The 12,566-nt window shown below is 36.3% G+C and overlaps 2 protein-coding genes across 10 annotated transcripts in view; one reads left to right on the forward strand and one right to left on the reverse strand.

Moving 5' to 3' along the window:
• LOC120423636 (fat-like cadherin-related tumor suppressor homolog) overlaps nt 1–12,566 on the forward strand; it is an 861,295-nt gene that overhangs the window by 463,100 nt on the left and 385,629 nt on the right. The gene's annotated exons all lie outside the window — the stretch shown is intronic.
• On the reverse strand, nt 495–10,382 carry LOC120423633 (gastrula zinc finger protein XlCGF53.1-like). The gene is made up of 2 exons (XM_039587501.2): nt 9,168–10,382; nt 495–575 (listed from the first exon to the last, which is right to left on the reverse strand). The coding sequence occupies exons 1-2, from the start codon at nt 10,380–10,382 to the stop codon at nt 495–497; spliced, it is 1,296 nt and encodes a 431-aa protein (XP_039443435.2).

Below are 12,566 nucleotides of genomic sequence, written 5' to 3' on the forward strand. Positions count from 1 at the left end.
TAGATTAATCGTAAAACTATTTTTAAAAAAACTGCGATTGGCCAAAAAGTTAATTCCGTAAGTTTATAGTTCAAAATTTTCCCAAACATTTGACCTTAGGAAGTGTGGGTGTTTCGTCAAACCAATCTCGGATGTTTTTGCCACTTTTTTAAGTGCTTTAAAATATCTTTCGAATGCAACTAAAAAAAATGGAATCATTTGAGTTTTACGAAAAGCGAACAATTTTATTTATTTTTTTATGACGTTTGAACCACAACATTCAATGCCCGTTCTACCCCACTTCCCTTTGCCGTAGAGAGCTCATATTTGGCATGAGTTCATTTCATGTAAAGACACCCAAACACTAAAAATTTCCTCCAAATCGGAGCACCTCGATGCTACCTCTAGAACTTGCCTAAAGCTAAATCTACAAAAAAATGCCTCTATAATTTTAAATGTAAAAAAATCGCCAACTAACCCGAAATCGGAAAAAGTGTTGTAAAAAATCGAAAAACTTAAACCTTGGACATTACTGAACTCGAAACACTGGAGCAATTCTCTAACAAACTGGAAATGGTTCTTATTTGTATTTTTTTGTTATTTAACTCAAACTTTGTGGGGGCCTTCCCTATGACCAAAGAAGCTTTTTTGTGTCATTGGTTCACCCATACAAGTCTCCATACAATTTTGGCTGCTGTCCATACAAAAATGATACGCAAATATTCAAACAGCTGTAACTTTTGAGTGAATTTTCTGATCAATTTGGTGTCTTCGGCAAAGTTGTAGGTATTGTTGAGGACTATTGAGAAAAAAATAGGTACAAGGAAAAAAAATTGCAGATTTTTTAATCAACTTTTTTTTACAAAAATTCAATTTCCCAAAATACATTTTTTGATTTTCGAGTTTTTTTATATGTTTTAGGCGACAAAAACCAGCAACTTTTGAGCCATAGAGAAATATGGTCAAAAAATCTGCCGCCGAGTTATGAATTTATGAAAAAATAGTGAATTTAAAAAAAAAATCTAAATTTCATGCAAAAACAAATTTGACATTATTTTTTAATGCAAAATTGAATTTCCAATCAAAAAGTACTTTACAGATTTTTGATAAAGGGCTCTGTTTTCAAGATATAGCCACCGAAAGTTTGATTTAGCGAAATATTTGCAGTTTTTCGATTTTTAAAAATAGTGACCATGAGTGGCCATTTCTGAAAATATTTTTTTTGAAATGTTCAGAATTTGCTATAAAATTGTCTAAGAGACATTGAAGATTGGACCTCGGGTTGCTGAGATAGAGCCGCTTTAAGAAAAAAAAAACACGAAAGTTGAAGTTTTCTAAGTCTCACCAAAACAACCCACCATTTTCTAATGCCGATATCTAAGCAACTACGGACCATTTCAATGTTAAAATATGAAACATTCGTGAAATTTTCCGATGTTTTCGAAAAAAATATTTTGAAATAAAATTAAATCAAGACACGCATTTTAAATAGGCGTAATATTCAATGTTTGGCACTTTAAAAATGTATGTCTTGATTTAATTTTTTTCTAAATACTTTTTTCGAAAGGATCGGAAAATTTCACGAATATTTCATGTTTTAACAATGAAAATCGGACCATTAGTTGCTGAGATATCGACATTAGAAATATGGAGGGATTGGTGAGACTTAGAAAACTTCAATTTTCCTGTTTCTTTTTATTTAAGCCGCTGTATCTCAGCACCCAGAGAATCAATCTTCAATGTCTCTTAGACAATTTCATAGTAAATTTTCTGAACATTTCAAAAACAATATTTTCAGAAATGGTCACTCATGGTCACTATTTTTAAAAATCGAAAAACTGCAAATATTTCGTTAAAATCAAACTTTTGGTGGCTATATCTTGAAAACAGAGCCCCTTATCAAAAAATCTGTAAAGTACTTTTCGATTGGAAATTAAATTTAACATTAAATATTTATGTCAAATTTGTTTTTGCATAAAATTTAGATTGATTCCAAAAATCATTATTTTTTCAAAAAGTCATAACTCGGCGGCAGATTTTTTGACCATGATTATCTATGGCTCAAAAGTTGCGGGTTTTTGTTCCCCCAAAAACATATCAAAAAATCTCGAAAATAAAAAAAACGTATATTGGGAAATTGTGTTTTTGTGAAAAAAAGTTGATTAAAAAATCTGCAATTTTTTTCCGTATACCTATTTCTTTCTCAATAGTCCTCAACAATGCCTAAAACTTTGCCCAAGACACCAAATTGATCAGAAAATTCACTCAAATGTTACAGCTGTTTGAATATTTACGTACCATTTTTGTATGGACAGCAGCCAAAATTGTATGGAGACTTGTATGGGTGAACCAATGACACAAAAAAAGCTTCTTTGGTCATAGGGAAAGCCCCCACAAAGTTTGAGCCGAATTAAAAAATACAGAAAATAAAAATGGTCGAAATTGGCCGATTTCGTAGTGAGTTGCTCCATTGAGCAATGAGACTTTGAAACTGTATTTTTTTTTTATTTATTGCCAAAAAAAACCATTTGGCATCATTAGTTCGTAGACAGAATTCTGCATACAATTTTGGTAGCTGTCCATTAGACTGACAAAATAAATGATTAAAGAACGCTTCCAGGATCGATTTATTACATAACTCGACATTTTCGAAGTTAATGTCAGCAAACGCTTCAGTTTCGAAAGGTATGGCAGATTTGGGCTTCCGGAACATGCTCCAATCGACAGAATTTAATTTGAGTGGATTTGCTGTCAATAAATAAAGTAGTTAATTTGGGTATGAATTGAAATCATGTTAGACAACCATGTGCACCCCCTTATTTTAGCAACCCCCATAGATAAACATAGGTGCGCATGGTTGCTCAAGATAATTTTATAGCATTTTTACCCGAATTTTTTTGGTTGGCAGGGAATCCAATAAAATTCAATTCTGTCGATTGAAGCGTGTTCAGGGAGCCCAAATCTGCCATACCTTTACGAAACTGATTCGTTTACTTACACAACTTCAACAATTTTGAGTTGTTTTTGGCAAACTCTGTGCCAATTTTGAGACATATCGGTTAAGGTTTCGAGGAAGGTTAAAGTTTAGCAGGTTAAGGTTGATGAAGAAAATCTTTTCATACAAAAATGTCTTTTTTAAAATTGCTAATAACTTTGCAGGATCCTCTCGAATCGCTTCACACTCTTTGACAGAACTGTAGAGCGTTAAATTTCGCATTAGTATTTAACTCTTGGCATCACTGCCGAACATTCCGGAAAAAAGGAAAATTTTGCCTTTACAAACACAAAAAGAAATCCCGTACAAACTTCAACCTTAACCGATTTGGTCCAAAATTGGCACAGATGCTTAAATTTTTCTAGGGAATCCTGTCTGAGGGAGTCTACTTAATTTTTCCAAAATTTCTCATTTTTTGTCGCTGTAATGCCCATACAAGAATTCAATTGGCAAATTGTCTAGGGCAAAGTTGTAGGTTTTGCTTTTTAGTTTAAGTCTTGACAAACAAAAAAATGCACATAAAATAACATTTTTTAAATATTCTGGTTTATTTTGTTAATATTCCCAAACTTTTTTTGCCCGTGCCACACGTTCCATACTTCAATGGTGGGCACACGGACCACTAGGCTCTCGTGATAATGATTTTGGATAGCCATTTTGCATGGATAGCTACCAAAATTGTATGGAGACTTATATAGACGAGCTTACGAGGCAAAATGTCTTTTTTGATAATAGATAAAGTATACAAAAAAATTTAAAATACAAAAATCAAATTTCAAATAAATTTGCTTAAACTAAGGCGATTTGCTTTGTATCAAGAAACAGGAGAAAGCTCTCCGAAAATTGCTCTGACCAAGCATTTCATTCCGCAGAACACACCGCTAACAAATCCTTCCAATTCCCCCGCTAAACCGCTTGTCTCCAATCTTCTTAGCAAAGCGCCACGTGGCACAGATTAGTGGACGGACGAGCGTTGGGTTGGGTCGGAAACAAGATGTGTAACTCGTGCTCGTGAGCTCGTAAATCTCCGCTCGCCGCTGCTGCAGATCATAACACACACTCACCCATAACTGTAGAATCTACAGTGTAGATAGTATCGCCTGGTCTTGCTGGAAAATTTCTCCCAATCCTCTTGGATCAGCGTCCGGAAGTGAGCGAGACCGACCGTTATTATCAAGCGACACGAAATTTATTAACTTTTTATATGGACACAATCGTTGGTTTTTTGTGTCATTTTTCAGCCAAACAAAACTTCATCGTTTTTCATCATTTTACGCGAATGGCTAAACTGGTTGAACAAAGAACAGAAAAAAAATTATGGAAGAAAAATGACATTCTAAAAGACGTGAAACAATAGCTGTGGGAGTGTGTCGCGTGCTGGATATTTATTAACAAGTCAGTGAGATATATGACTTGAGCGATATTGCTGGAGCTACGATAGTTTTTTTTTTTAAATAATTTAATCAGAAAACCGCTAAAAAAATCTATTTAGCGATACGTTCTATCTGAATAACCGCTAATAACTTCTTTTTTATCTTTCCAGGTATGTTTAAAATTACGATTGGATAAAAAATTGTAAGTTATTGGGTTTTTAACTATACAAGTTAAACTTTTCCATAATTTCGTTGCCGGCCTTCTTTTATTAATAATAAATAGTTGTTTGATATAACAAAGAGTGTTACAGCAGTTCAGAAAACAACAAAAATACCTTTTGCCAAGAACTTAAAAAGCCATAAATTACCGCTAAACCTTTCTCACCTAAAACTGACACAACATTTACCGGAAACCAACCCGGAGTGTGCAACTTTTTTTTGCTCTCAAATATTTTCCCCGCATTGTTTGCGCAAAGTTGGCATAATTCATCGTCATTACCATCAGGTGCTTCGCCCACCTTTTTAGCCGTTCCGTATTTTCCTTAGTGTCAAGGATTATTTCGCCACATTTCACCTTCCCGAAAAAAGGTCGACCCTCTACTTGTGCTTGGTTGAAGTTTGGGAAGAGGCTTTTTCACTTTTTTGTGTTTTTTTACCTTTCCAGGAGAATTTTCTCAAGTGTTGGCAAATTTTGCTTGAGGAGCTCATTTCCATAAATCTCTTCCTTCTTACTTCTTCCTTCTTACTTCTTACATCTTACATCTTACATCTTACATCTTACATCTTACTTCTTACTTCTTACTTCTTACTTCTTACTTCTTACTTCTTACTTCTTACTTCTTACTTCTTACTTCTTACTTCTTACTTCTTACTTCTTCCTTCTTCCTTCTTACTTCTTCCTTCTTCCTTCTTACTTCTTACTTCTTACTTCTTACTTCTTCCTTCTTACTTCTTCCTTCTTCCTTCTTACTTCTTACTTCTTACTTCTTACTTCTTACTTCTTACTTCTAACCTATTTCATTTTCCTCTCTTTTAATTGAATTCCAATGTAATCCCGCACCCACTCTAAATCAATTCCACCATTCAGTTTATCAACATCCCAACCATTAATCCTGACAAACTGTATCCGTTGCAACCCAAACAAACCATAAACTGTCTTATCGCAGCCCGTTAATGGCATCGCCCTACTGTCCCTCCCCACCCCCACAATCCCCACCAGCAAAATTGGCGACAGCAACAGCAGTGTTTATTTTCCTTTCTAATTGCCACACTTATTCGGAGAAACGAGAACAAACGGGCGAAACAATCGGCGGAGGACCAGAATAGAACACATTTGCAGTGGGAGAGAAAAAAAACCCCGGCTGGATTTTCCCTCCGTGTCACTGCTGTCGGCAAAGCTGGTACAAAAACAAACAATTTTCCTCTTCGACCTCGCGCGCGTATTTGCTTTCACTTTGTGAAAATGTGTGTGTTTTTTTGTTTTTGGCTCGCTACTGCTACACAGAGACGGGGGAAACTTTAAGTTGAAATTTTGAAAATCAGTAATATTTAATTCCACAAACCGAAAAATATTGTTTTCAAACTAGTTTTTACTGAAATGCATCAACTTTAATTTAAATTCTGATTGTTGCAATAGATTCCTGAGACATTTTTACATAAGAATCAACCGAAAACTCAAAGTAATTTGAGCCGTTTTCAAGCTATAGTTATTTTAAGTGCAAATTATCTTTTTGGCTTTAAAATTTAATATTTTGGAAACGACTCAAATTACTCTGAGGTTTTGAGTGATTCTTATGTTAAAAAGTCTCAGTAATCGAATGCAATGATCAGATTTGAGATTTAGCCATACGTTGTACATGAAAAATAGTATTTAAATCAAAAAATACTGAAACTTAAACAATCATGAACTTTTCTCCAAACATCTTCCACAAAGTCGTCACGGAACATCACAAAAACCACCACCACGTCCCAGGTCGAAATCAGCGTGCGCTCAGAAACCACCGCACATTATAATTGCCAGCCAGTCGTGCGTGGTCGAGTGACATTGTCACGGCATTTTGGAGCTTTGCTTTTCTACCCCCAAGGGAAAAGCACTACCACCTCCCGCTTCCAAAAAGATCCTTCAAGAGACCGGGCTCTTGTCAGCAGACGCCAGACTTGAGACTACTGAGTGCTGAAGTTTTAGGGGGGTGGGACGAAAAAAGGACTGAACAAATGCCTGAAACGAATTCTTGCGGGAGTAGTCATTATTTGTGATTTGATTGTTTGATTTTGGTGATTGTTACTTTTATGAGGTGACTTTTTCGGGGAGTATGGGAAGATTTCAGGTTTGCTGTTGAAATTTTATTGGACGTTGAAGAATATCTAGTGATATTTATGACTTTATATCAAGATGCCAGATTATTTTATGGGAAATCTGTATTTTCTTAAAAATAATTCTGTATTTTATCTGTATCATGTCAAATTCGAAGCCATAGAAGATTTTTTTAGGCTTTTAACAACAAATTTATGCTTTTTAACCATATTTAAGCATAATTCAATTACTCAATTGTTGAAATTTTTAAATAAAACCATTTTGAAAAAACTGTATATACAGATTTTTGGGATTTTTGGGATCGAAAAATCTGTATAATACAGATTTATTTGTATATCTGGCATGGCTGCTTTATATACTTTAATATTTAATGATTTTTTTAATAACTTTGACCAAACTCTTAACTAAATGTAGCAAAATGTATTAAAATCTGCACTGAATTTTGCTACAAACGTTAAAAAGCTAAAATTTAGTAATGTTTGACAGATTCATTGAAATTTTAACACAATTTCAGCAAAAAGCTTAATTTTAATTTAAGTAGTAAATTTTTTGGTAAAGATAAACTGAAAACGATCCTCAGTTACTACTCCCATATTGATACTTGGAAATTGAACTACTTAAAATTATGGTTCAAGTTTCCTAAACCAACAAAAAGTCTTCAAAATTAACAACGTCAGGTACTGAAATTTCAAAAAAATACACGATAGTGCTTATAATTTTTACAGTGTTGCCAGCTCATTGATATCTTACTTCTTTTAATAAAATTTAAATATTTTGCAGAAAAAGATCCCTTTTGTGTGTTCTAAATTCATTTAAAAACATATCCAAGCACGTTGTCATAATACATGATAGAACCTTATTATTTTCAAAAATTAAATATCATCAGCTTTAAAAAATTTTGGTGCCAATCTTTGAAGCCTTATAAAAAATATAAATTAAAACATACACCCAAAACTGGGCAGCGCTTGTCCGAGAGAATAATGGCCTCGAGTCGAGATAATAGTGGTACCATTCACGGACACAGAGAACACAGCTCGAGATTGGCGTGAGAATTATTCTATCCAGGTTCATTTGCAAAAAAAGTTCATCCGTCAACACAAAAAAAACCAAAAGTGTCAACTACGGGAATCGAACCAGAGACCTTTGACACACTAACTCAATGACTTAACTGCCTCGGCCACAAAAGCTTGGTGAACAAGGAGTGGTCAGATGTCAATGTATGGTACTTGTTGTAGATTTATTGTTTCAATTAACGAATGAACTCATTTGTTATGATGGTGTGTGTTGGTAGCACTATTCTCTCGATTTTGGCGCTGAGCCCTCAATAAATTTTGAGGGAACGATTCTCTCGACTCGGAATTTTGGGTGTAGAGAAAAAAAATTACAAAATAAAATTTATTAATATTTTTATTAATTAGGATCAACTCATAAGACATTTAAATTGCTGTGAATTGTTTTAAAAGTATAAAAAAGTAATACACCTCTGACATTTTCTGTTTTTGTCTCGGAACGTGATATGACTTTATTCATGTTAAAAGATTCCATTTTTCAAAGTAAGTTCCATACAAAGTCTTCATACATTTTGAGGGCTTGTCATACAGAAATATTCGAAAATATATATCTCAGAGATATTTTCTAAACGATCATCGGCAATATTGTAGCTATTTATGATTATGAATATGAAAAAATGGTACACGGAACGAAATCATTTTTGATTTTTTTTTTTTTTATAGGATCTTAAATAGCATTTTTTTACGCTGGATTGAAGGAGGGCACTTTGGGTTTGGTACCGGAGAAACAAAAGTGTATTAATTAGATTTTTAAATAAAGCGCGTTGTTTCAAATTGAATCCTTTTAATTTCTTTGGATTTTTTTTTAATTTTGCAAAATGTTGATGTTGTCTCCAGACGATTGGTCAGACATAATATTAAGTAAATACGTAGAAATTACACTCATGAAATAAGTTGATATTTTCACACCAGTTTGTCCAATAACCTTACAGGCTCTTGTAACACTTTTAAACTTCCAGGTTTTATCATGGTTCTGAGAACCTTCATACGACCTAAATAGGCTTTTATAGCCTACTTAAAAACTAAAATGTTACTAGGGTGAGATGTACAAACTTCCTCACAAAGAGTAAGAAAAGTTCCCTTATCGTGCTGACACTATCAACAGAAAACGTTTTAAAATGTTATTCACATCAATTTTTATTTCTTCAATCTTCATAATGCTGAATAATTATTCAGCTCATTGTTAGTGTTTCAAAATTTTATAAGGACATAGGTGTCAAGAGGATGCAAAAGAGTAAAAGAGGATACATAATTACTGACGAGACATGGATAACTGTTTGGATTTTATTTTTATTTATTTTTTTTGATGAATTCAGCGAACTATTTTCTGTCGAAATAAATATTATCGTCAATGGGCAGAGTGGCAATTAAAAGAGAAAGTTTTCAAATTAAAATGTCAAATTTTATTCACAATTATCAGTCTACTTCTTCACAATCACTGTATTATTCTTATGACTAATCTCGTGCTGCTCCACATGATCCAACCGTCCAAAGCGCTTGTCGCAGAAGCTACAGCTGAACGGTGCCTCACCGTGGCTCGTCCAGATGTGACGCTTCATGTCGTGGGGATGGCTGAACCGCTTCGTACAGTGCGAACATCCGTACGGCTTAAAGGCGTCGTTGTGCTTCTGAATGTGAGACTGCAGGCGCTCCAAGGTCGGATACTTCTTGCCGCACTGCGCACACTGATGCTCCTTCGGTCCGGAGTGGTGGTAGTGGTTGTGCTGGAGCAGACCCCGATGTCGCTTGAACACCTTGTTGCACGGCAGACAGTAGAACTCGGACTCGGTGACGGGGGCCTTCGGCAGTGGCTTGCGACCTCGCTTCCTAACGGGCTTGCTGGGTGTTGGTGCGACGGTGACTGTGGGTTCGTACGGACGAAGGGTACCGTGTTCGTCGATGTACATGATGACGGCCTGGGTTTCCTGGATCTCCATGCTTGAAGCCTCATCTAGTGCTACCGAATCGAACAGCTCTTGGAACGAGGTGGGTGAGTGTTCTCCTTGCGGGACTGTCACCGGGATATCACTGTACTCGCTACTCGATGCGGTCGAACAGCCGGAATCCAAAGGTGATACTACCGCTGCGCCATACTGCTCCAGGATTGCTCCTTGGGACAGTATAGCGGTGTTCTGGATGTCCTCTAGGATGCTTTCGGGTGTTGACAGCTCCGGGAGTGGCACGTTGAAGTCTTCGTTCTTGATTGCCTCCTCCAGAAGATCGTCCAGAACTTCATCCTTGGGGAAAACTTTGCCGAAAGGATTGTCGGTATAGTTCGAAGCATTCGGCTGAAACATGCTGATCATGTCGGTGTCCATGGTGTAAGCCCCGGATTGATACTCGTAGGGCTGCTGAAGAAGCTGATCTAGCTCACTGTCCGCGGTAGGACCTTCGGTGTAGGTTCCTTCAGACTGCTGCGGCGAGTAAGCTGGGAACGATCCGGTACTACCAGTGTAGTAGATTGTCTGCTGCTCGGGGACATAGTCGGACACGGTTTCGACGACAAACGGTGACTCTTGCTCGTAATACAGGCCGAGGTCCTGGGCACGTTCCATCGAGAACGGCGGAAGAACGAACTGATCGTTACTGTTGGAGTAGTACTCGTCAACTTGATGATGGTTATCGAACGTGCGATTGACTCCGTACTCCATGGTTGTAGAATAGTCTGGATAATGATAGCGATATGCTCGAGTGCTCGAAAGAACGGTTTGTGATTGAAAAAGGTCAGAATGTTGGCTTAAGTACTAAGTACAGGTAATATTGAGCAGGGATATTATTGCACCTGAACGCATCTTGATACAGCGTCTAGGTAACCAAACGCATCTTCAGAGGTTCAACGGTAATGTTCGTTGTTACCTGTCACAGTACATTGCTGACTATACCAGATTTTTGCCTGCTAAAATGATAAAGTATGCAAATTTACTATGTTTTAGAATTTGAAGTCAACGAATTACTTTATACTCTCTAAAGCAATAATTTGATTATACATGAATCAATGCAACATTGAAGAAAACAATACATCTTATTTTCTCATCAAGCAAATATATATCGATAAAGCTATGCATCATATTTTGAAGGTAGACAGTTAAAATAAACATGTTTTAATTCTTTTGACTACAATATCACTAAAATCAAGTGCTTACTTTCCTTATGTGAAATCGTAAATTAACAAATTCATCAATAGCCCCAAATTAATCAAACACATCCCACATCCTCGGAAATCACGCTGCGAACAATCCTTCCATAAAATTCTCGGCCTTTGAAGTCATCCAAGGATGTTTTCATCTTCCCCGAAATTTCATCCAATCAACCGGCTACGAAAACCGGGAACGAAATCCACACAGCCGCGGGTTCAAAGCACTTGTACTTGGAGATTTTTTTTTCTCGCGTTCAAAGCTTTGGCAGGGACAGCAGCAGCAGCGCCGTGTCAATCAAGCTTTATCTACTTAGCGAAAATTGAATTACACGCTTTATTTCGATTCACACAGAATGTCATTTTTTCTAAGATTTCGGGAGGGGTGAAAAAGCTTCAAAGTCATGCTGCGACATTATGAAAGAAGAATTCGTTTGAAAAAAATGGAGGAATTCTTCGAATGTCACGAAGAATTGTTAGCTGCAAAAGGGATGACTTTAAAGTGGCGCCATTTTTTTTCAAGCCTTTTTTTCGAAGAAAAAAAGGGAAATCGGCTTTGTAAGGCGGATAGGGCACATAAGTCGATTTCCTTTATTGCGACGAGTTATGCTTCTTTTGACAGCTTTGTCTGTGGATGACGGTTCGGATGGGGTGGGAAGTTGAAAAAGACTGAAATGTTGGTTATATTTTCGATGGAGAAAAAAAAAGAGAAAAAGAAACAAAATTTAATATTAAATGTATAAAAATCGTGACGAAAGTCACGATGACGTTTACGTAATCCAAACGGTTGAGGTTTTTGAAACCAACCCTCTTTATATGTTTGCATATCTTTTGACCAATTAAATAAACTTTACATAATAATAATGGATATAATGGAAGAAATCTGTACAAATTTGGATAAATGCATCCATTTTGCATAAGAGCAATTCTCTACGAAATCGACTGATTTTGAGTATTTTTATTTTTTCCATTAGGGTGCCCAGAATATGGAACATTTTCTCAAAACCTCGCTCCACAAGCTGAATACTGTACCTTGGGCTATTTTAGGACTCTGTGCCAAAAGATGAGCAAAATCGGTCAACATTTACCGACTGATACTGTAAGATGAAGTTTGTATAAACGAAGTTGACTTTATAGCTGTCGGCCACCATTGCTAGTACCAACCACTAGTGTCTTCTTTTTTATCTACAAGGACTTCGCCGCCCTGGGCTCCTAAGTGTATGAAAGTATGGCACGGAGCGACGGCGCCGAATACCCATATTTACACAAAGAATTTTAGAGCGCCCGCCCCGGGATTCGAACCGGCGACCTCTGGATTGTGAGTCCAGTGCGCGGTCCGATTGATCCACACGGGCGGGACAGTTGTATGCGAAAAAAAAAATGGAAACCTCCATTTTGGTCTGCACGGTGCGCTACTTCCAAATATTTCCAAAAGTGAGATTCTTTATGGAAATTTAATGCTCTAAAACTTTGTATAAAATACCAAAGCTATAAAACTTGATCCTGAAAAGTTATTAGCGATTTAAAAAAGTCATTTTTTTATGAAAAACATTTTTTTCACCAACTTTAGGCTTGGGAATCAATGGGTTAATCTTAACCAATTTCGCTCAAAATTTGCACAGATGGTTAAAATAACCAAAAGAAACGATATCCGCTTGTTGAGCAAGGGGTAATTTTTCTGGGCACCCCACTGTCCATGCAA

Source organism: Culex pipiens, chromosome 2, assembly GCF_016801865.2.
Source record: "Culex pipiens pallens isolate TS chromosome 2, TS_CPP_V2, whole genome shotgun sequence".
NCBI classification, from domain to species: Eukaryota; Metazoa; Arthropoda; class Insecta; order Diptera; family Culicidae; genus Culex; species Culex pipiens.